The sequence below is a fragment of the Myxocyprinus asiaticus genome, chromosome 50 (assembly GCF_019703515.2).
Source record: "Myxocyprinus asiaticus isolate MX2 ecotype Aquarium Trade chromosome 50, UBuf_Myxa_2, whole genome shotgun sequence".
In the NCBI taxonomy this organism is placed as follows: Eukaryota; Metazoa; Chordata; class Actinopteri; order Cypriniformes; family Catostomidae; genus Myxocyprinus; species Myxocyprinus asiaticus.
The window spans coordinates 20,848,749-20,873,381 of record NC_059393.1 but is presented as its reverse complement, the minus strand read 5'-3'; the positions used below and the strand labels follow the sequence as shown (position 1 = coordinate 20,873,381).

General features: G+C 37.0%; 2 protein-coding genes across 2 annotated transcripts; both read right to left on the bottom strand.

Annotated features, from left to right (window-relative positions):
- Positions 1–2,483: 2,483 nt before the first annotated feature.
- Positions 2,484–7,690, bottom strand: gcga (glucagon a). The gene is made up of 6 exons (XM_051694653.1): positions 7,444–7,690; positions 7,162–7,285; positions 6,281–6,436; positions 5,860–5,976; positions 3,478–3,621; positions 2,484–2,842 (listed from the first exon to the last, which is right to left on the bottom strand). The coding sequence occupies exons 2-6, from the start codon at positions 7,272–7,274 to the stop codon at positions 2,821–2,823; spliced, it is 552 nt and encodes a 183-aa protein (XP_051550613.1). The 5' UTR covers positions 7,275–7,285; positions 7,444–7,690; the 3' UTR covers positions 2,484–2,820.
- A 722-nt stretch (positions 7,691–8,412) lies between these two features.
- dpp4 (dipeptidyl-peptidase 4) lies at positions 8,413–22,449 on the bottom strand. Its single transcript, XM_051694615.1, has 26 exons — positions 21,986–22,449; positions 21,709–21,793; positions 21,179–21,271; positions 20,887–20,981; positions 19,663–19,737; positions 19,522–19,574; positions 19,263–19,332; positions 18,594–18,714; positions 18,252–18,406; positions 17,404–17,498; positions 17,187–17,319; positions 16,973–17,011; positions 16,775–16,873; positions 16,180–16,250; positions 15,847–15,900; positions 15,628–15,755; positions 14,988–15,035; positions 13,414–13,512; positions 13,223–13,292; positions 12,808–13,002; positions 12,579–12,633; positions 12,209–12,308; positions 12,057–12,115; positions 11,817–11,889; positions 10,444–10,517; positions 8,413–9,499 (listed from the first exon to the last, which is right to left on the bottom strand). The coding sequence occupies exons 1-26, from the start codon at positions 21,986–21,988 to the stop codon at positions 9,407–9,409; spliced, it is 2,235 nt and encodes a 744-aa protein (XP_051550575.1). The 5' UTR covers positions 21,989–22,449; the 3' UTR covers positions 8,413–9,406.
- Between the last annotated feature and the right edge of the window lie 2,184 nt (positions 22,450–24,633).

The following is a 24,633-nucleotide window of genomic DNA, read 5'->3' as shown; positions in this document are numbered from 1 at the left end:
CTGTCATCTATCTGTCTGTCTGTGTCTTTCTGTCTGTCTGTCATCTATCTGTCTGTCTGTCTGTCTATCTATCTATCTGTCTGTCTGTGTCTGTCTGTCTGTCTATCTATCTATCTATCTATCTATCTATCTATCTGTCTGTCTGTCTGTCTATCTATCCACTGATTATCTATCGCATCATCTATCTATCTATCTATCTATCTGTCTGTCTGTCTATCTATCCATCTATCCATCTATCTATCCAATTATCTATCTATCATCTATCTATCTATCTGTCTGTTCTATCTATCGATCTATCTATCTGTCTGTCTGTCTGTCTATCTATCTATCTATCTATCTATCTATCTATCTGTCTGTCTGTCTATCTATCCAATTATCTATCCAATTATCTACCTATCTATCTATCTGTCTGTCTGTCTATCTATCCATCTATCCATCTATCTATCCAATTATCTATCTATCATCTATCTATCTATCTATCTGTCTGTTCTATCTATCGATCTATCTATCTGTCTGTCTGTCTATCTATCTATCTGTCTGTCTGTGTCTGTCTGATCTGTCTATCTATCTATCTATCTATCTATCTATCTATCTGTCTGTCTGTCTGTCTATCTATCCAATTATCTATCCAATTATCTACCTATCTATCTATCTGTCTGTCTGTCTATCTATCCATCTATCCATCTATCTATCCAATTATCTATCTATCATCTATCTATCTATCTGTCTGTTCTATCTATCGATCTATCTATCTGTCTGTCTGTCTGTCTATCTATCTATCTATCTATCTGTCTGTCTGTCTGTCTATCTATCCATCTATCCATCTATCTATCCAATTATCTATCTATCATCTATCTATCTGTCTATTCTATCTATCTATCTATCTATCTATCTATCTATCTATCTATCTATCATCTATCTATCTATCTATCATCTATCTAGCTATCTGTCTGTCTGTCTGTATCTATCTATCTATCTGTCTGTCTGTTCTACCTATCTATCTGTCTGTCTGTCTCTGTCTGTCTTTCTGTCTGTCTGTCATCTATCTGTCTGTCTGTGTCTTTCTGTCTGTCTGTCATCTATCTGTCTGTCTGTCTGTCTATCTATCTATCTGTCTGTCTGTTCTATCTATCTATCTATCTGTGTCTGTTCTATCTGTCTGTCTGTCTGTTCTGTCTATCTATCTGTCTGTCTGTCTGTTCTATCTATCTGTCTGTCTCTGTCTGTCTGTCTGTGTCTGTCTGTCTGTCTGTCTGTCTGTCATCTATCTGTCTGTCTGTGTCTTTCTGTCTGTCTGTCATCTATCTGTCTGTCTGTCTGTCTATCTATCTATCTATCTGTCTGTCTGTGTCTGTCTGTCTATCTATCTATCTATCTGTCTGTCTGTCTGTCTGCTATCTATCTATCTATCTATCTATCTATCTGTCTGTCTGTGTCTGTCTGTCTGTCATCTATCTGTCTGTCTGTGTCTTTCTGTCTGTCTGTCATCTATCTGTCTGTCTGTCTATCTATCTATCTATCTGTCTGTCTGTGTCTATCTATCTATCTGTCTGTCTATCTATCTATCTATCTGTCTGTCTGTGTCTGTCTATCTATCTATCTATCTGTCTGTGTCTGTCTATCTATCTATCTATCTGTCTGTCTATCTATCTATCTGTCTGTCTGTCTGTCTATCTATCTATCTATCTATCTATCTATCTATCTATCTATCTTTTTAATCTGCTGGTAGATACTTACAGACCAAAAATGGAATAATATTACAGACAAAATAATGTAACTTGCATTGCTTGATTTGTCTTTTTTAAGATATTGTAAATGATTAAAAAATAATTCAAATGAAGTGCCAACATTTTGCTTCAACCAGGCGACTGATATGATTTAGAAAGGAAAAGTAACTGGAAAGAATTCATAGATGGTTTTAATAAAGACATTTCTTTTCTTCATGCAGTTTTATATACACAGACTTTTCATGCATAGATAATATTATAGATAATATAATATAATATAATGACATTATTATGTAATATCGTGATATATGCATTAAAAGAGGTGTAATTAACAAAAACAAATAAAACAAATATTTATGTTTTATATTATTGGAAAAGAAAATATTAGAAAGTGCATTTGCATATTATCTGGTACCATAGCATGTTTTCTAAAACAAAATTTTTGTGTATATATATATATATATATATATATATATATATATATATATATATATATATATATATATATAATGTCACTTTATTATTTGTTTAAAATTAATGTCACATCTTTCTTTATAGGTATGCTTCATGCAGCTTTCCAGATGTTGCAGGTCAATCCAATAGATGGCACTATATACATATACGTATATAAGTAGGACACTACAGGCTCGGGTCGAATATGAAAATGTTTATTTTGCAGGGCAGGACACCATCACACACGACAGTTTAATACAGCGGTGACACAAGTAAAAAAATTATTACATTTTACCTGAGTATTTAGTGCATTAACCTGTGTTTTTTTTTTTTTTTTTTTTTTTTTTTTTTTACATGTTCCTTCAATATCGCACACGTAGAAAATAATTCAAAACTATAGAAAAATATTTCAATTTTCCTTATTACTTACACCATGTTCTTTAACTCTTGGGAAAATAAATAACAATGACCACAGTGCTCAGATGTCTAAAAAATCAAATAAAAAAAAGGCCTATGGCTTTAGATTTCCAGAGTTGAATCAATTTTGGCTTAAAGCAATACGGCCTCCATTCTTTTGATGACTGAAGCCCCTTCAGGATCCATATTTAAACTCTTCTAGGGAAGCCAAATAGGTTCTTCATTAATTCCCGCTTTGTTTGCCACTGAAAAAGAAAATAAGAAACAGGAAGTTTTGCCAATTCCATCTCAGTTACACAAAATAAACTCATTTATTGCTTTTGAACTAATGATACCCGATAAACACAACTTATTAGACTATTTCAGTGTGCAGATTATATGACTGTCAGGAATTTTACTTTTTTAACGGAATTTCTGCTTTTTAAAAGAATCTTAAACATCTGAAATTATTCATAAAGGTAATTTTAGGCACGCAAACTGTTGGTACATCTCGCGCGAAGCAAGTTGTCAGTTGGCGCCATTAGCACAGTTAGCTAAATGTCAATTGCTGTATCTTTAAGACCTTTTAAACAAAATGTTACAGTTTTTGTGATATATTTGTGATACATTTATCTATAATAAAGTGATAATGACAGGACTTTTCATGTTGTTTTTTTTTCTTTCAATGCGGAAAACGTAAGCAGCATATAGTGTACTGTTGGCTATATATTCTGGCGAACGCAAACTTTGTTCGTTAAGTTTAGGGCTTTTTGGCGGCAATATGTACTCTGACTAACTTGTAGGCCTAACTGAACTTTTATCTTGAAACCTCGAATAAGCATACATTTACTTTTAAGAGCACCCATTTGTTTTGACTCATAATTTACAAGGAGGACATTACCTTGTCCCTGATGTTTTAGAGTTCATCACCCATTGTAAGTACTCCTTGGCAGCCATGCTGTCCAAAACCTTGTTGACATCACTGGTGAAACTGCCATCTACATGCCTCCTACGGGGCAGATCTGCACCTCTGTTGCCTGCAACACTGCACATATGCAATACTAATGAGCATTTGTATACAACACACAATACTTATTATTGAATGTTTGCATCAGTGAATTATAGATTGCAGTCAAGTGGTTACTGAGGTGTTGCTTTAGTTTAGGCTGTTGTGTTCCCTTGCTGGTCACCAATAAGTGTTGTTTTTTTCTAGTCCCTAGCATGGATGCTAGCATGTATGTGTACCAACCAGCAAGACTACTTGGTCAACTAGCTTTATCAGAAAGATCATGTTGGTTGACCAGCTTCACCAGCCAAGTTTCGCATAGCTATGCTGGTTCCCCAGTTAGGCCAAACTAGCATTAGCCTGCCTGGACCAGCATTCAGAAATTCATGCTGGTGTAACAGGAGCCTGCTGGTACGAGATAGCTGTGCGGTATGTGAAAACCTCACTCCCCTGGCCTCAAGAGGCGTACTAGCGACTGACGCTAGAGGCTGTAGCTTCCTCGTTAGTGCACCCGCCTCCCATGCTGGCTGACGCTGGTTCAAATCCCGCTAGGTGTGGGTTGAGCAGGACTGGTTACAGTGGAATGGTCAACTAGCTTTGAGCAGGACTGGTTACAGTGGAATGGTCAACTAGCTTTGAGCAGGACCGGTTACAGTGGAATGGTCAACTTGCTTTGAGCAGGACCAGTTACAGTGGTGCCGTGACCCAGATGAGAGTGAGATTTAGGGGGGTGAGTGTAACGGGATCCAGCTGGTACATGATAGCTGTGCAGTAAACCTCACTCCCCTGGCCTCAAGAGGCGCACTAGCAACTGATGCTAGAGGTTGTAGCCTTTAGCCTCCTCGTTGTGCACCCGCCTCCCATGCTGGCTGATGCCGGATCGAATCCTGCTCGGAGCGGGTCGAGCAGGATCGGTTACACTGGTGTAAAGCCACGTCCACACAAGTTCGTTATTGTTTGAAAACTCAGTTTTTAGATTTCTTAACGTCTTTGTTTTTCAAAGTAAGCGGTACGTTTCACAGCTGTGCCATCTTTGATTTTTGATGGGAATGACAAAAACAACTACAGTCTCTTCAATGGGCAATACTGCAGTTTAAAGTATTTTGGGTCATTCTGCAGACAAAACATTGAAAAAATATCTTACCAAGACCATTCAATAGTCCAGACAATGTGTTGTGGAAAATCATATGGGATCTAGGAGCTTTATCCAGCTTTATACCGTTCGTGCCATTGAAGAGATGGCAAGTCTATCCCTCGCAACCTCGTTTTCAGTCCCCTTAAAAATCAAAGATGGCGCTATGGTGAATAAGGTCTATAGAAAGCATTTTCAAGAGTCTTTGTTTTTGGTTGAGGAAAACGTTCTAGAGTGGTTGAGAGGCATAAATGTAGTGTAATCAAGGCATATTCTTCCCCTTTTTCACCCAATTTGGAATGCCCAATTCCCAATACACTTTTAAGTCCTTGTGGTCGTGTAGTGATTTGCCTCAATCCGGGTGGCAGAGGACGAATCATCGAATTATCACGTGGCTTGTTGAGCGTGTTGCCTTGGAGACATAGCACGTGTGGAGGCTTCACGCCACACTCAAATCACCACACGCCCCACTGAGAACGAACCACATTATGGTGACCACGAGGAGGTTACTCCATGTGACTCCACCCTCCCCAGCAACCCAGCCAGTTTGGTTGCTTAGGAGACCTGGCTGGAGTTAATCAGCACGCCCTGGGATTCGAGCTAGCGAGCCAGCGAACTCCAGGGGTGGTAGCCAGCGTCTTTTACCACTGAGCTACCCAGGCCCTCAATCAAGGCATTTTCAAACGAAAATGTATTAGTGTGGATATGGTCTACGATGGTCTTTTCAGTAGGATCATCTATCTTGGAAATCAGTTTCTTGGAAATAGATGGTCTGTTAGTATTAATTAGTCATGTGATGTTTGAAATATTATAAGTTTTTGTGTACTGTAGGTGTTTGCTGGATTAGCTAAGCAGAATTTGATTGGATTAGCGTACCAGAAACAGAAGATGCATTGCATTTGAGTGAAATAAGCTCCCCAAAGCCAAACAAACAATCTTAAGCATGGAAAGATAACCAGACAGCTGGTTTCAGCTGGATTTATTAGCGTTAGCTCTTTGCAGTAGGGTTGGACAGGGTGCGTTAGAAAAGAGACAGATGTCAAAGAAGAGTAAATGTTATTAAGCAATCAATCATCTCGTTCTTTATTTCCATCACTTGCACAATCTATAAGGCACTGGAGGCGTAATGAAGCATGGAAGCCTACTCTTGTTTGGGCTGTCCAGATTTTAGCCAGGCGACAAAGTTCTGGGCCGCTTGGTCTTGCAGGTAGGAGCTGATGTCGCTGGTGTAGGTTCCTTCAGCATGACGCCTGGCTGGACCACTGGGGGTAAAAAATAGTTCATGTGAGGAAATTACAGATTAAATGTTTGAATTGTAGTTAGTTGAGAAATAATGCCAACCTAGTTGAGATAGGGAATGGTTTTCCCCTTTAAAATGGGTAAGAGTCAGGGTTAAGGTTAGGTTAGGTTAGTGTCATGGTTAGGTCTTAAATTTTTCTTTTACTCTTTATATATTTTTCTTGTACAGCAAATGTTGAATCATTTTTGGTAGTTTCTTATAAGATGTATTCTTTTAACAATTATACTGTATTACACAATATTGTCTCATATTGTAATCACACCAACCCGTTTCTCTTTGAATTCATGAGCCATTGAACAAAGTCCTGTGCCCTCCTGGTCTCCAGGTATTTGCTGTAGTCGTTCGAGAACGTCCCCTCAGAATGCCTCTTTACGGTTGTGAAATCTTGACCCCTCGGAAGAAGACTTTCTACTGTCTCTGTGCTACAGGATGAGAAGTTGTACATTGACTATGAAGTTACGTATAATTATGTACACCTTTCAAATGATGGCAAAATCTCCAAATAAAGAAGCTTTAAACAGTAAAATAAATAAAACGATTGTGAAACTATTACAGTGTAATAGTACCACTCAAATAGAAAAATAGTAGTAAATTATCTTCAAATGATTTCGTACGAAAAGTTAAAACGCCAATGTATTATTTTCCTAAAATAATTACGCACATTTGTGCAAACAGACATTTATAGCTTCTTATAGATTTAGCTATTATTAAACTATTATAGGGTTTTAGTCTTTTTATCAAATTTTACACATTCATATTAGTAAATTATCTTCGTACAAAAGTTCAAACACTATACTAAGTGCTTCCGGTTTTTATAATGTACTATTTTATTAAAAAATATGCACACTTTATCAGAAATAGATTCATGATAGATTCAGATTAAGTTATATCAAACCGCTAAATCTTATTATGTTTGTTTTTTTAAATTACGTGTAAATTATCTTCCTAAAATAGTAATCTTGTACTATTTTATAAAGAAAATAATCACACAGATATAGATTCATTAAGGCAAAAAAGACAAACTGGACCTAAAGTCTCTAAACCATTTAATCTAACTAAGTTTCTATTTAGTCTCTATCAGACAGCTGACCCAGTTAAATAGACGTTCGTGGAATTATTATACAGAAACATTGGGCATTTCACTTACCTTGTGTTTTCTGCTTGCAAAGGGGCACACATGCTGTTTTGAAGGAAGAGGGAAAGCAGAAGACCAGCGAGAAATTGGACACCTTTCATTTTGATAGCTTCTGTAGAGTTCATATACACACGTCCTGTAACAATCATATAGTACATAAATAGGTTATCATAACTATAATCCACAAAACTACTTTTTAAACCAATTAATCCAAGAAGGGTTTGTATGTTAAAACCACAAGTTCTGAGGGGACGTACAACGAGCCCCATCATAAGCAAGAGACCCTCAACTTACCAATGGATGTATTGTATTGATATGTAGATGAACAGCAGTTTGCTTCTCAACCGCAAATGTTCTTCTGGTTCTTCTGCTGCTGGTTTCGTGGCCTCTTCTCAAACTTCTGGGTCTTTATAGGCAGATCAGGTGGGCAGGCCTGGGTTAACAGCCCACACACACGTGTATCTCTGCGTTAAGATCATCCATTAGTGTCAGTCCATTTACCCGGTATGGATGAAACTGAGCTCATGTTTGTTTAAAGAGAGAGATGTGCCAAAGTACTGGCAGATAAGAGCTGTCTTCGAGGTGTGAGAAAGCAGGATGAAGGTTTCGCAAATAAAGGAAGAGAAAAATAACCTCTGAAGTGCTACTGTAGGGGAAAATGCAGAAGGAAACGGATATACTGTTAGAATGGTTGGGTGAATCAGGTTTGAGTTCTTGGAGAATGTGCCAAATGGATATTTCCTTCATGTTTTAGTTTATCACTTGAACGTGATGAGTTCTTAGTTTTCTTTCCAAGGATGCTCTGTACACTAAATCTATGTGATATAAGTCATTTGATGCACTATAAAAAATGTATTAAAAGCTAATGGTATAAAGTGTTTGATAAAAAGTGTTTGGGAAAGATATATAATCTTTGAAATATCTTTGATAACTTTGTAAACACGATGATTACGACATTATTTGATTAAAAATGACCAGAATTCATCTCTACATTGTTCTGCAAAATGCTAGTAGTTACAATCTTTATGATATATATATATATATATATATAATCAGTAAAATATAACAACACATACAATATTTATAGATGATATATAACTAATATTTTATAGGTTTTAATTTATTTTTATTATATATATATTTGCTTTTTTTTTTACCCAGAAAGCAATTATGGCAGTACTTTTAGGCAGTAATTATGAAAATGTATTTGTTGTTTATTTTTGTTGTTTTTCCTAAATTAAATCAGACAAACACAAACAGTAATCATAATCAGGGTAAAAAGATCAGTTATAAAATAGATATTTTTACATATTTTTTTTTCTTTTACACAACAATTATGTCAGTAATTTTAAAAACATCAATGTAACAATTTTATAGTTTCATATCTAATTTCATGTTGTCATATAATAGGTGTGACATGTAAACATATAAATAAGTCACAAACATTTGAGTACATTTGTAAATTTATTACAGATGTAAAATATTTCTGATATTTACAGTATCATATCTTGGCTCATAATGTGTTAAAAACAGATCGAAAATATCTTTGTATCATACAAATGATATCTTAAAAATAATGGCACAATAAATATTTTCACAAACCTCACTTAAGATTACTTAACCCCAAGCGTTGATGACAAATCATTTAACAAATTTTGAACATCTTCAAAACATTTTTTTTAACGTATTTCACAAGAAATTAACAACTGGCAATGAACTTGACATTAAAAATACACAATATTGCTCTGCCCAGTTCTTTGGAAGTTACAAAAGTTATTAAATGCAAAATAAATTATTGAATCTCAAAGGATTAATCTAAACTATTGTCCTTTAAAGTTTTGTTCACATTGAAGATTTAATACACAAGTTGTGTAGCTGGCTCATCAAGCTTTGTTTATCCTATTCAATTTTCATTTATAATACAAGTCCAAAGCAATATTTACTCTTGTGGTGATCAAACGCAAACTTTTTCATTTCCTTTTTCATTTTTTGTTGTTGTTGGTGGTGAGGTTGTAGTGCAGATACATGACTCAGTTGTTCAGAATGTAAGTTTGAAATGTCTTTAACTGATAAAAGCATTAATGAAATGTGTCCATTATTGCATCACAATACAGACAGATTCACAGATCCTTGTGGATTCAGTGGCTGGTCCTCGCCGATAGTACACGCTTTAAGTGCGTGAGGTGAATTGGAAGTAACATTGATTCTGCGCTGTAGGTTCTGTGTGGTTGATGTCTAGTGGAAAGTTTTCACAACTTCAAGCAAAGCAGTTTTTCAGAAAGTGGCTCAAGTGAGTATACACGTGCTGATTGGCCGACCCGCCGAGACCGTGGTCTTCATCGGTGTACCACTGAACACCAGATGGAGTGGGAGGGAGAGAAAGAACAGAGAAGATGTAACTATCTGACATGAAATACTTTGGGAAAGTTGCCCTGTGGTGTGTCCTGCTTAGCTCCATCTAAAGCTGATATTGCTGATACTTTTAGAATCATTTATCGTGCAGCTTTTTTACCATCATATTTATTTTTTTATTTTTTGGGATTTTTCCCCTTTTTCTCCCAATTTGGAATGCCCAATTCCCAATGCGCTCTAAGTCCTCATGGTTGTATAGTGATTCGCCTCAGTCCGGGTGGCGGAGGACGAACCCCAGTTGCCTCCGCGTCTGAGACAGTCAACCCACGCATCTTATCACGTGGCTTGTTGAGCGCGTTGCCACGGAGACATAGCGCGTGTGGAGGCTTCACGCCATCCACCGCGGCAACCACACTCAATTCACCATGCGCCCCACCGAGAACAAACCACATTATAGCGACCACGAGGAGGTTACCCCATGTGACTCTACCCTCCCTAGCAACCGGGCCAATTTGGTTGCTTAGGAGACCTGGCTGGAGTCACTCAGCACGCCCTGGGATTCGAACTAGCGAACTAGCAAACTCCAGAGGTGGTAGCCAGCGTATTTTACCACTGAGCTACCCAGGCCCCTTTGTACCTCATAAGTGATGAGAAACATGAAAGAAATGGTGACCGGTTACAGCACTTAAAATATACACTTTCCCTTGTATATTCATTTAAATCTTAACTTAAAACCTGGATAAAAAGTGATTTAAAAAAACAGTAATAAAAAAGTCCATGGACACTAAGATATTAATGTCATATTTTTACCTACAAGACTCAGCTGATTTGATATAACTGCTAAAAATGATTAAAAAAATACATTTTTGATCATTTATGTAAAATATATTTGACTGAAAGACAATTTTGCATGAATAGAGCTTAATTTTGCTGCTGTCTCACCATTGTATCAAAGTCCACTTGCTCATCAACGAGGGCTTTAGAGATCTGAGCAGCCTGCTGGAAATGAACGTTATCTGAAACAACCGATGAAAAACAGAGGACAAAAAGACGTCATTTTTTTTACACTTTGTAGTCAAGTGGGCTATTTTACAGACATTTGCTGGATTACAAAAATAAAGAAATAAGCTAAAACACTAAAGATGTTTATTAATGTTTAATAAAAATAGTGTTTATTGTAGGGTTGTTTACTACGAATTTAGGGACCGTTCACCCAGAAAGTGTATTTGCGTCCGTGCTGGTTTTCAATTGTTTTCCGATGTAAACATGCACTAGACGCAGGGACGGATTATGACTTGCAAAGGCCCCGGGGCCAATTATCTCCAAGCGCCCCCCCTCCCCTTTCACCATTTATTTACATAGCAACTGGCCCAAAATTTGTTGAGCAGTGGGGGTGTTTTAGTTGTCATGCCCAAGAGTTGTTGTGGGGGGGTCATTTTCATTGTTGATGGGTTTGCTAGCGGGGGGGGTCGCCAAACTGAATCGTGCAACCTTAAAGCCCAGGGCCCCCTCCGGGCAGTCAAGGGCCCCTGGTAGTCAAGGGCCCCTGGGCACTGGCCACATTGGCCCGGTCGGTAATCCATCCCTGACTAGACAGACGTCTTTGACTTTGAGCTACAGTGCGCTGCGCTGTTTTTTACAGCGTTTTGCGTAGGGGCGCCACATATTTTAGACGCCATGTCAAGTATAAAAAAATTCAACTGTTAAAAACTTCTCTAGACACCTGCGTTCTGTTCTATCCAACTTTTACTCGATTCATAATGGAAGCCTGATTTTGTTTTTCAGTCTCCAGTGTTTTAGCAGATAATGTGATGCTTAGTGAATTAAACTGCCAAATAAAATAAAAAAACCACGTGGCTCCATAGTCCCGATACTTTACAGAGTCGCGATGACCGTCTTTTTTCAGTGCCTTAACAGTGTGGATAGATAACATGAAGTGACACTGATATTGTTATGTTGACATCATTGACAACTTTGAGTTGTTATGACAGCAAACAACTGCACAAGTTGAGCATGCACTCAATTTTAACACTTAAAACAGAAGTTGTTCTCCATCTGGATCACTCGTTTCGGTAATTTATACATTGCTTCTAATAGAGACCGGAACCAGAAAACAGTCCAATGGCAGTCAGAATCATCATGGTGCCACTTAGTGATTGCTCAAGAAAACTGTGGATTCACTGCGCTGCGTCATGCTTTTCTAGCTCACAAATGCACCATCTGAACGGCCCCTTAGTATGTTTGACATTGCTCAGTTGCAAAGAGGTAGACAGAGAGAGAGAGAGAGAGAGAGAGGTTTAAAGGTCGTTTCTCACCGTCAGCAGTGCCGTGCACCAAGAGGTACTGGACAGATTTAAAATTCTTGGCTCTTCCCGTCACTGTGGAATTCTGCAAGAATCACAACACCCCATAAACGCTCAGTGACGTAGCGCTCGTACTTTCCTTTCGTGAGTTGTTTTACAACTGACTCATGTTTCTTTGTGATGTCATTTTGGAAAACCATTGAGTATTTTCAGAGAGGAAAAAACATTTTCGTAACATTTTAGTCAACTTACGTCATAAAAGGCCTGATTCTCGGCTGGCGTTAGCATGTATCTCTCGGTGTAAATAGAATCTGTTGGAAATTAGAGTTTAATCACATTAAATAAATGAATTTGAGGATACAGTCGAAATATCTTCATAAAAAGTGCAAAAACCATAATATTACCATAATATTCCCATTTAGACACCGGAGCAACAGCCATGCCACACTTAAAAACTCCACTACCAGCTCCCAGAACCATTGAAGTGACATAACCACCGTAAGACTGTATTAGAAACATAGAATTACACATACAGCAATTGATAAAAGCATATACAGTGGCCTTTAAAACTATTAGGACACTTAAGCCACACTTAAAATGTCTGAATACCATTGCATTAGTTGACAAAATATCAAACCAAGTGACATTTATTTTAGAAATGTAGAACAAACACACTTTTCAAGCAAAACATTTGGTTTTAAATTTGAATTGAACTGAATTGTGACGTTTTTTCGTGATATTGGAACAAATAATATTTCTGGAGATTAAACTTACCCATCCCCAGATGGCAACCCTCTCTTTATCTATGAAGCCCATATCGATAAATTGCCTTAAAAGCAAAAGTAATAAAGATTTGTATGCCATTTGGAATTAAATAATTGTTTCCGGTCAATTATATGGTTTAGCAGCCATTATACAAAAATATCTGGCCACAGAATGCCAAGATCAACCAATCACACTCAAGTATTTCTGAGAGTTGTGTCATAAGGCTGCATATATTTACCTAGCAGCAGTTATCTGATCCTCGACTTCATAGCTACCCAGACGTTTATAGATTGAATGCATGATTTTGTCTCCTTGGTAACCACTTCCTCTGCCATCAAAGCTGGCCACAATCACATTCTCAGTGCTGGCCAAATAGGTGGACCAGCTCACCCTGTACCGGAAATCAGATTTCTGACTGCAGGGGCCCGCATATCTAGAGAATATTAAAGAATCAAGAAGGACTGTTTGTCTCATGAAACTCAGATGTTATTGGAAATAATCGTGTATATAGGACAATCACATTTCCGTAAATAAGGAACATGAAATTCTGAGGAAGTAGTTTGCTCCATAAATGACATTTCTGTTAGCGTTTGAATTTTCATTTTAAGTATCCCTTTAGCCGAAAATCACACAAAAATATGTAGCTAGCTTACACATCAATAAGCAGAGGATATTTTTTGGATTTGTCGAATTTGGGAGGCAAGATCATCTGATACCAGAGGTCTGTGAAAACAAATAAGATTAGGATTGGTATGTCTTTGAAATGAAATTATAAAAACATCTTTTGTTTCTGCCTGTAGGCTGTTTAATATGAATCTCCAGTGTACTGTACATTCAGCATTACCAAACTCTCCGATCTTCAGCTTGCCATGTGTAACTGACGGCATTGCGATTTCTTTCAGCACACCTTCCAAATCTTTGTTTTCTTCAAGAACTCTCACCTCTAAGAAGATTTTTTGAGGATGATTCATTAAGTCGGTTTTTGAAAATATATACAGTACCGTGCAAAAGTCTTAGGCACATAAGATGTTTCACAAAAACATTTGTCTTAAGATGGTTATTTATATCTTCAGCTTTAGTGTGTCAATAGGAAATATAAATGTTAGACTCCCAAACATTTCTTTTGCAAATAGAAAAGATTAGAATAGAAGAACAGGGAGCCCTGCAACAGATGTCATGGCCCCCACAAAGCCTCCTACTGAACATCGAGTCAGTCTGAGATTACATAAAGAGACAGAAGCAATTGAGACAGACTAAATAGATAGAAGAACTGTGGTGAATTCTCCAAGAAGCTTGGAACATCCTATCTGCCAACAACCAAGAAAAACTGTGTCCAGGTGTACCTAGGAGAATTGGGGCTGTTTTGAAGGAAAAGGTGGTCACACTGAATATTGATTTCGCTTTTTTATGTTTACTGGACTTTGTATGACGTTAAGTGATAAATGAAAACTATTTATGTCATTATTTTTGAAGACATCCACACTATGCAACATTTTTCACAAGTGCCTAAAACTTTTGCACAGTACTGTATGTACAAAATTTTTAAACAAAATATTTATATACATTTATATTTGATAATTCATGATGCATTGTAATAATATTCATATAATACATTATAAATGTTTGTAATGCATACTTAATGCCTTAAAATACAGTTTAGAATAGAATGACTTGTGTATTCTTGTGAATAATTCATTGTAACTCATTGTATTATTGGTTTAAACTTATTATAATGCATGATTAAAGTATCGATGCAGGATCCATTTAATGGGTTGTAATGCATTATGCTACACAATTGTGATATTAAACCCAATTTAATGGGTTATATAAGTGTTATCATGTGTTTTATTGCATTACATTCTTCAAAAATGTTACCATAAGTATTAAAATAGCTGTAGAAACAATTATTATGTAAAGATACAGTATAATGCATTACAGGCATTATAAGGCATTATGAATACATTAACAAGGAATTAAGAATACATTTATAGTGTGTTACTAACTAGAAAAAGTGTTTAATTTTCTATTTGTGACTCAGTAACACTTAACAATGAGGTTTGTTGTTAAGATTAGTAAATCCATAAGGTACATGAACTAACAATGTTGAGCAAAATATTTTTTACAGTATTGTGTATCTTGCATCTTGGTTAATGTTTATTGTAAAAAATACTGTTGTTCATGCTTAGTATGTGTTAGTTCATAATGCATTAATGTACAGTAGATATTCAACTTTGAATTTAAAAATGTATTTGCATATGTTGAAATGAACATGAACCAAGATTAATAAGTGCTCAAAATAATTTTTAGCATTAGATCATGTTAACTAACATAGTTAACTTATGTAAAAAAAAATGCAGTACTAGTAACAAGTAGTTAAAAGTCTTTTTTAATTATTATTAATTTTATAAACAGCACTACCTGATCCATCTCGGCCATTTCTTAAAGTATACAGAGGAAGTCCAGGTCCTTTGAAAGCAAACAAATAACTGAACATCACAATTTGACAACATTTCATTGATTTTGCGTACTTTTATGTATTATGCGATTAAGGCTGTGTTGAATGGCAAGAGAAATTCTCAGTGGTGTAAATAAATCTGAACGTGGGGCCTAGGTAGCTCAGCGAGTATTGACACTGACTACCACCCTGGAGTCGCGAGTTTGAATCCAGGGCGTGATGAGTGACTTCAGCCAGGTCTACTAAGCAACCAAATTGGCCCGGTTGCTAGGGTGGGTAGAGTCACATGGGTTAACCTCCTCTTGATCGCTATAATGTGGTTCTCGCTCTCGGTGGGGCGCGTGGTGAGTTGTGCGTGGATGCCGCGGAGAATAGCGTGAAGCCTCCACACGCGCTAGGTCTCCACGGTAACGCGCTCAACAAGCCACGTGATAAAATGCGCGGATTGACGGTCTCAGATGTGGAGGCAACTGAGATTCGTCCTCCACCACCCAGACTGAGGCGAGTCACTACACCACCATGAGGACCTAGAGCGCATTGGGAATTGGGCATTCCAAATTGAGAAAAAAAATAAATAAATAAATCTGAATGGACAGGACTTACCGGAACAGTCCATGCGATAATACGTTCCTTCCTCACTGAAGAGGGCCGAATTATATTTACACCTGTCCTCATTGAGAGTACAGGTGAGACACTCGCGCTCAGAGTGAGAAGTGCCATTTATAATGATTCTGTAGGGGTTTCAAAACAGCACAGTTAATGCTATTTTGTGACTATGAACACTTCTATAGCAGTGAACTGAATTCTGTTTGTGAGACTCACTTGTACACGTTCCTTTGGCCTGGACTGCCATTGTGTTCATTACTGACGTAGTATCTGTCGCAATTAGAGAAAGACAGGTGACCCTTTAAATGTACCTCTGTTGGTGTAGTCAAGATGAATCAGTCATATTAAATTATATATTCGACTCAAAACCATGAATAAAACCAAATTAATTTAGATGTTACGACATTTTTCACAGTTTGCAGAAATTAATTAAACACATATTTTTCACAGTATTTACACATTTTGTTTCTTTAATTGATTTATTTATTCTTTAGTAAATTTTGGAACTGACACAATGGAAAGCTAAATGTTTCTTGTAAAAGAACTTACATTGCATCTTTTGTGACCTTAAGTATGCTGATGACCTCCCAGTTTCCTCTGGTCAGAAATGTCCAGTCTGCCTAGGAAACAATATTGGACAATATTAAATATAGAAAATATAGTACAAGGAATACTATTGAATTAAAATGTTTGTACAGTAATGTGGAGGTAAGTTAAAGTACTGTTATTGGCCTGTTGAATTCATCTTATGATTTGCCTTAATGTAAAATAAAACATGTTATAATAAAATTTCACTGAATTTATCAAAAAAAAGCATTTAAAAATAGTTTTCAAAAGTCGTTTTTTTTTTAAATGTATTTTTTTATACATTTATGGTTTGATAAATATTTATAAACCATTAAATATAAATGTTAAATCTAAATCTTAAACTGGAATTGTGTAATTTCAGCATTGCCAAATAGAAGGCAATAATAACCACTGTTTTCAAACAGGTTTCCCGAACACTCCCCCCGTCTACCATCAATCTACAAACGAATGGCTTACTTTGTATTTGCATATTAAGCTGGGATAGGAGAAAGTATTTTAAAATCAGAGAAACTGACACATTAATGCATTTTGTAGTTTGTAAACCAATCATACTCACTCCATTGAAATGAATGAGATGTTTAAAACCCTCGCTGTCACTGAAAATGTAATAACAACTGCTGCCATCTGGCCGAAAGACTGGTTCATCTGGAGAGAACTGAGAAAACAATGCAAAACAAACCAACAAACATTATCATGGCTCAACATTGCATTAAGAATCAATTGATAATTTTTAGTAAGAGAGAGCGGTTCATACCCGGCCAACCCAACCCGTTATGCTTGTCATGTTCTGGCTCTGTTCGAAAAAAATATATATATATTTTATTACAGTCAATATCTTAAAGGGGACATATTCTAAACTTTGTGGCAATTTTTGGAAAAAGTACTGATGATTTCACAGACATAACAAAGCAGAATATCTTATGTATAGCCAGTTCAATTGTTACAAAGTACTTCAAACAACCTCGTACCAGTGAACTTTCGTTCCATGCGCCACCATTGAAGTCGTAGCCCTTCAAAACCACAAAGTTTTGAGTTCTCTGCTGCCATTGCACGGCAATTCGCTCATCAGTTGCCCAGGTAACAGTGCTCAGGTAATGCTCTCTGTAATGACACACCTTGTTTCAGGTAAAACCATTTATACACTTGTCTGAAGAACTCATGTTTACACAGAAAAGGTTGTATTACCCTGCACCAACATTACTGGGGACCAGGACTTCATTAATCGTGGAAGTGTTTGTATCAAAGACAAACAATTTAACAGTTGGGTTTGGGGTTCCAGGCTGGGAAATAATAAAAAAAATAAAAATAAATTAGGTGTCAAAAATACGTTGGCATATTTGTTAGAATGTTGGATATTTTAACATCACATTTCGGTGTTTTGCACTGAATTCAATGGCAGTTGCAATCTTATGCCCATGGAAAACCTTCTTGTGCACAGAAAACCAAAATGTCCACAGAATTCAAGTGTGTATGCACATAAATTTGTTTGCATGTGCAGCCAGATCTTCACCCAGAAGCGTACGTTTGGTTTCAGATGGTTTAAAACTTGATTGTAAATATTTTTTTTTCATTGTAAAAAGTGCTAACTTTCTGATGAATATTAATTTCTGTGTGAAACCATTTACACACACATTGTATGCACAAATAAATGCATAAACATGGTTAGTTAACAGACCCTTCTGTGAAACCTAATGTCTTTTAAACATAAAATTTTCACCCCGGAACAACTGAAAGGGACTTCGTTCCTGTTTTCATTTATGTTCAGCAAAAAAAATAAAATAAAAAAAAAACATTCGTTTCTTGAACCATTTTTAGTTCCTGTGTTTTTAGACCCAGTGCATCTTCCACGGAACTTGATCACTTTTACAAAAATAATGTTGTCTTTACTCAAAAATAACAATGTCTTTTAAAAATAATGTTTTGACTTCATAACAACTGAAAGGGATTTCGTTTACGGTTACATTCTGCCAAGATGTTTTATCGTTTCTTGTTTGAGACCCAATGTGTTTTCTCTGGAACTTGATATCTTTTACCTTCGGGTATGGTATGAAGACCGTTTCTGGGTACTGGCCTTCTCCATACCATGAGTACTCGATGTTATGGACATTTGAGTCGTTAAATTCAGCATATGCCACAAACCTGCCACCCGGTGACCACCACAGAGCAAAGTTTGTGGAGAACATCTCCTCTACAGAAGATACAAATATGCAAAATTGTCACAAAAGTGAAAATAACAGATTTAATCAAGATGTTCTGAATGATATTTACCATGTGGTTATGCATTTGCTAGGCTGTTCTGTTTTTTGCAACTGTACCTTTAAGACTTCTATATGTAGATGACTTCTGCTATGATTGGCTAACATCTAGCAACTTACCCTCATACACCCAGTCAGGAACGCCATTAAGGATCAGGTTGTGGGCTCCATTGGTGGTAACCTGATGCGAGGGGGAGTTGGGAGTTTCCTTCACATAAACGTTATATTTCCACACATAAGCCTGCAGGGATTTAAGAGGAAGATTACATACTATAAAAAATACTTTTGTTTTGAGAATATGTATCTGCCAAGATGTTTAAAACCATTTATTACATGGCTTTCTGAAATATTTTATTCTGATTTATTCAGCATTTTGCAGTCAAATATTTTTGCATAATGACCGCTGAACTGTACTATTGACCGTTGTCCCAAGCAAAAGATTTCCTAAAGAGCTGTGCTAGTTTCACATCTTTCATGTCAATATATTTATTTATTTGCTAAGTAGCCATGCAATTAGTGGGATAATGTACAATCAGCCACTCCACTTTATATCGGGTCTTGATCACTATGACGGTGTATTTTGTGATAATTATCCCTTACATATTATGACTGCTTTGAGTCATGTGTCAGTAGTTTTTCAAGGCACACGTTAGCGTATCAAGTTCCTCATTAAATGGCTTGGCAAACTCTAAATCTGTTGTCAAATGATGACAAGGCATTCAATTGTTCAATGAAGTCAACACAGATAAGGTTTTTCTACATATCATGATGAATTACACTGATACTCACCAGTTTGTGGCCAGTTGGCGACCAAGCTAGGTGCTGTATTTCATGTGGGATATCTGTATTTATAAAATCCCTGAAATAAAGAGCAAGTTGTAACTTTAAATTAATCCAAAGTTAATCGTTAACCATCGTTATTTTTTCTTCAAAAACACTGCAGTATTACAACTGAACATCTTATTGCTGTTGAAGCGTTTAACGTTTAGCTAGCTTGTAGACCATTTGTTTTATGTAAAATAAAATACAAAAACGCTAGTAAACTTACGCGTTTTCCAGGTCATAGATGGAATACGATGCCATGTAGGAGTGTCTCCATATCTGAGAGAAGTAAACCAATATTAAACATCTGGAGAGCAATATCAGATGATTAATGATTAATGACACATCAATGAGGTTGATTGATTACCTTCGTGTAGTTACTCAGGAAACAGACGTATTTTCGATCGGCTGACACCATGTAATCAAAAGCTGCCACACGAGCCTGATAACATCAATGAAAACATCTTTATAAGTAGAAATGCTCTTATGCAATTAAAGCTGAAGTGTGTAATTTCTGCTCCACTAGCTCCCTCAAACGCAATTGCAAAAATAACTACTGGTAGGTAGGTAAAGTTTGTCAAAGCCTTGTCTGAAAGTTAGTTTTAAAAAATTGGAGTTTAATGGATGGATGGATGGATAGACAGACACATACATAGACAGACAGACAGACGGACGGACAGACAGACACATAGACACATAGATGGATAGACACAGACTGACACATAGACAGATAGATAAATAGATAGACAGACAGACAGACACACAGACACATGGGTAGATGGATGGATGGATGGATAGACAGACAGATACATAGACAGACACATAAAGCAAATTAAAGGCCTTGTGTGGGTTTATTCACATTTGAATTTATTATTTCGTTTGAATAGTCTTGGCCCATTTTAACATTCTGTCAGTGTAAATCCATGGGATTTGGGAGAAATTTAAATATCTGCTGCGTGAAACCTGTAATTCCAATCAGTTAGAAAAGTTAGAGCAACAAGAGTAAGAACAGCCTGAAGGTCTGTTCCAAGTTTGGTGGCTGTAGCTTGAAAGATTTTAGGACAAGTTACAGTCAGAAATTTTGGTCTTGGTTTTGGGATTCTGAAAAAGCCTTAAACCAAGTGTGTAGAATAATCAGAATGCTGGCTTTGTCGAGCCAACATAAAGGTTGTTTTTCAAACAACTTTCTTGAACACTCCCACCATCTCCCATTGGTTGACCAAAAAGATAGTCCCGCCAAACTCACGCTATTGGTTGAGCCAGAAGTTGAATGGGATACTCAGCCTACAAATGCCTTACTTATAATTGTCTCTGCATATTAAACTGGGATATTAGAAAGTATTTTTACATAAAAACAAAATTAGACACTTCACCTTTAAATCTGCAGTTGTTCTCAAGTTTAGAAGAAGTTCCCCATTTTGGTGTGACAAAGCATGCATTGACACTAGCAAAAAGGATGTGTCACATTTCACACACATGTAGTATGTGAACTACTGTAGATGTGAACTGATCAACACAATTCTAAACACTTTTTGCCTGATCTCTGAAAACAATATATATGGCAAACACATTGATACGGGACATTTCTTACAAAGGTCTGTTGGTTGAGAAACTCTTTTCCGTTTCCTGTGGTTGCATTGATCAAAAGAACTGACCCATTTCCTGTCTTATGAAGATATTCATCATCTAGGAGAAAACAGTAATACCATTATCTTAGAAGTACCCTGGAGTACCACATACATACCATGCTATTGCTCATCTTACTTTATTTTAGTAGGGGTTATTTTAATAATTAAAGGTATTATTATTGTAACTATATGTATGCAAATGTTAAACAATTATGCCACACCTCTATAACATTTCCACACCAAATCTCACAGTACCTGAAACCCAGCGCAAGTTGTATGACTTGGTTCTTGCAGTGCCATTAAAGTAGTCTTCAAGGGTGAACGTTTTCTGGGGTTCTGTTTTATCCTCTTAGATAGATAGACAGACAGATAGATAGATTGTTAGGTACAAAAATACAACAGTGTGTATGTGTTGTATAACACACATATACACGCGCACACACACACACACACACACACATCTGTGTGCATTATAAAACCAGGCCTGTCTGAGTAAAATCATTATCCTGTACAAAGTTCAGATCCAGAAGAAGATAATAGCCCAGATAAGAGCTGCAATGTGTTCAACATGTGAAAACACTGGTGTAAGCACACTTGTAGCCAATCAGCTGTGACACCCAACCAACTATAACATCACTTCACTAAGAGCAGGAGTAGATCTTATAAACCCATAAAACATGCATGACCAATAGAGAAATGACAATTTAAACATGAAGGCATAACAATGAATCGGCAAGTTTGATTTCATAAAACAAATATACATTTAGACATATAAAAGCACCTACCAGAAAGAAATATGGCTGTTGGTACAGCTATTAAGACAACGACCACTGTGAGACCAAATACTGCAAGGATCCATTTTCCAATCTCCTATGACATGTCAGGAATAAAATCCAAACATAGATAAGTCATTTAATTCAAAAACTCGCCGCCTTGTTGTGCGCAAATTCCAAATGCGCTTTTACGCACAAGCGCTCCACTTTTAAACAAGTCTCCAAAAGATTACAACAAACTTCTACAAGCTGTGCACATAATATTTGCCGGATTTTTGTACTTACTGACCATTTTAGACAGAAATATGACAGTATCGGTTCAAAATTCCGTTATTCTCCAGCGCAATTGCCTTCCTCTGTTGGGCACTGACAATGCTGCTGACAGTGAGAGGACGAGCGTTAAATATTACCTCAACTTTGCTCGTAAACGGAACAATAAAATCGCGACAGATTGAAGTTCGCATTCCTGTAAAACGTGCCCCTGTTCAGGTGATGCGGTAATTTGCGACTGCAGTGTCAAAACCTCTAATAAATAAGCGGTAATGAAGTATTGTGCAGGAAATGCACACACAAACAAACACATCCAAGTTTCCTCGAATCTGACCCACTTTCACACACACGTCTTCATAACATTGATCAAATCCCTGTTTCCTTTAACTGTCAGCTAAAGTACAGCTATAACTGCACATTCAGTATTCATCATTTCAAAATGTGCATTATCAAACTTAATATTTGCATGATCAGATAAGCCAAGTGGGGATCATGTTACAGGCGTGTATTTTGATAACCTTTCTGTGATGTCTGATTCGCGAATTGTTCATTTGAATCGATTCATTTGAATGTCTCGCTCTAAACGATTCGCAAAGTGAATCATAACCATAAATCACTGGACAGTAAAGGACGTTTTTGTTCAGGAGTCAGTGGCGGTTCTAGAGGGGTCCCCCCTGACAGGACCCCATGTTGGACAACACTCCACTGGTGCAGCAACCCCCCCAAACAATACAACACTGAACAAACTGATACAATACTACAAAAATGAAATGCAAGGGGACTGTGCATCGGGTTTTTTTAACCCGTTTATTGAAGCAAACCCTCAGAACGAAGCGATTCACAAAAATTAATCGGACTTCGCTATCAGGTAAGAAAAACATAAAGTCACCCCCAATTTTTTTACTGAAGGCAGTATTTAAATGGTTCATGTTTTAGAAGTGCTAATTTAAATAAAGAGTATTACAATGTAAAGTTTTAGGCTACATGAGTGTTTGCCAATTCGCGAATCGTGGTTTTGAATCTATTCGTTTTAATGACTCACTCCAAATGATTCGCAAGCTGTATCACTCAACCATAAAGGATATTTTTGTTCAGGAGTTCAACTTCTGTGAGATGGGATATTGCTAATGATATATAAAAAATATCTAAGAATAATAATAATTAACATTGTTATATTAGGAAAACTGGTGATGTTCTTAATAATATTTTTTTAACAACAGGAGAATGTTGGAAAATAAACAACATTTGACACAATCTATATAACCAAATTGTGAAAACTCAACGATACACAGCAATTTTACTACAAATAATAAATCACAAAATACCGCGGGGACTCGGTTATTCATCAGTTTTTAAACCGGTTATTGAAACAAACCTTCCGAACGAACCGATTCGCTAAAATGAGTCCCAACGCACATAATGATCTGTTAAGAAAATGCAATAATATTTGTATAACAATAATGTTATTAACTAAAGTTAAGGAACAGTTTCACCTGTCATGAGGCATCAGTGTATTACTCTCTGTTAATTCAGAGTCTGGGGGACGGAACTTCAACTTCTCTGAAGAGATTATGGGAGAAAGATTTAAACTTGGTATTGGAGGAGGAAGTGTGGGCTCGGATTCTAAAAAACATCAAGTCTGCATCTAGAGATGCAAGGGTTCGCCTTATGCAATTCAAGATTCTATTGGACCCCCTCTAGGTTGTATAGACTTGGTCTTAAAAGCACACCCACCTGCTGATGATGCCAATCAGAAGATGGAGACACAACCCATGTTTTTTGGAGGTGTGTTAAGATCCAAGAGTTTTGGTTGAAGGTTCAGATCATCATATGTGATGTTTTGGGCACTCGAATTTAGTTTTGCCCCAGACTCTGTATTTTGGGCGATGGGGCGGGCACACATTTGGGGGACAAACACGTTGGGTCCTAACCAGTATTATGATTGGCAGGCAAATTATTTTAAGGGGATGGAAGTCAGATGGGACTCCCTCATTTCCGGAATGGTGAACGGAGATGGGGAGGGTGGCGGCTTTTGAGGAGATGTCGAGCAGAGGGCTGGGGGTTCGAGATTTGTTTGCTAGGAAGAGGGGCAGGTATTTGGTATTTTGGGGGGACTCTCGGGGAGGGGCTGTGGGGGTTATACATTTTATGTGTGTGTGTATTCTATTTTGTGACCACAGGGGTGTTCGTTGGGGGTCGGGGTGGGGCTGGTGATAGGGGTAATAGAGGGGGTTAAATGTTGACTCACTGTATATACAGGTGCATCTCAATAAATTAGAATGTCGTGGAAAAGTTCATTTATTTCAGTAATTCAACTCAAATTGTGAAACTCGTGTATTAAATAAATTCAATGCACACAGACTGAAGTAGTTTAAGTCTTTGGTTCTTTTAATTGTGATGATTTTGGCTCACATTTAACAAAAACCCACCAATTCACTATCTCAAAAAATTAGAATATGGTGACATGCCAATCAGCTAATCAACTCAAAACACCTGCAAAGGTTTCCTGAGCCTACAAAATGGTCTCTCAGTTTGGTTCACTAGGCTACACAATCATGGGGAAGACTGCTGATCTGACAGTTGTCCAGAAGACAATCATTGACACCCTTCACAAGGAGGGTAAGCCACAAACATTCATTGCCAAAGAAGCTGGCTGTTCACAGAGTG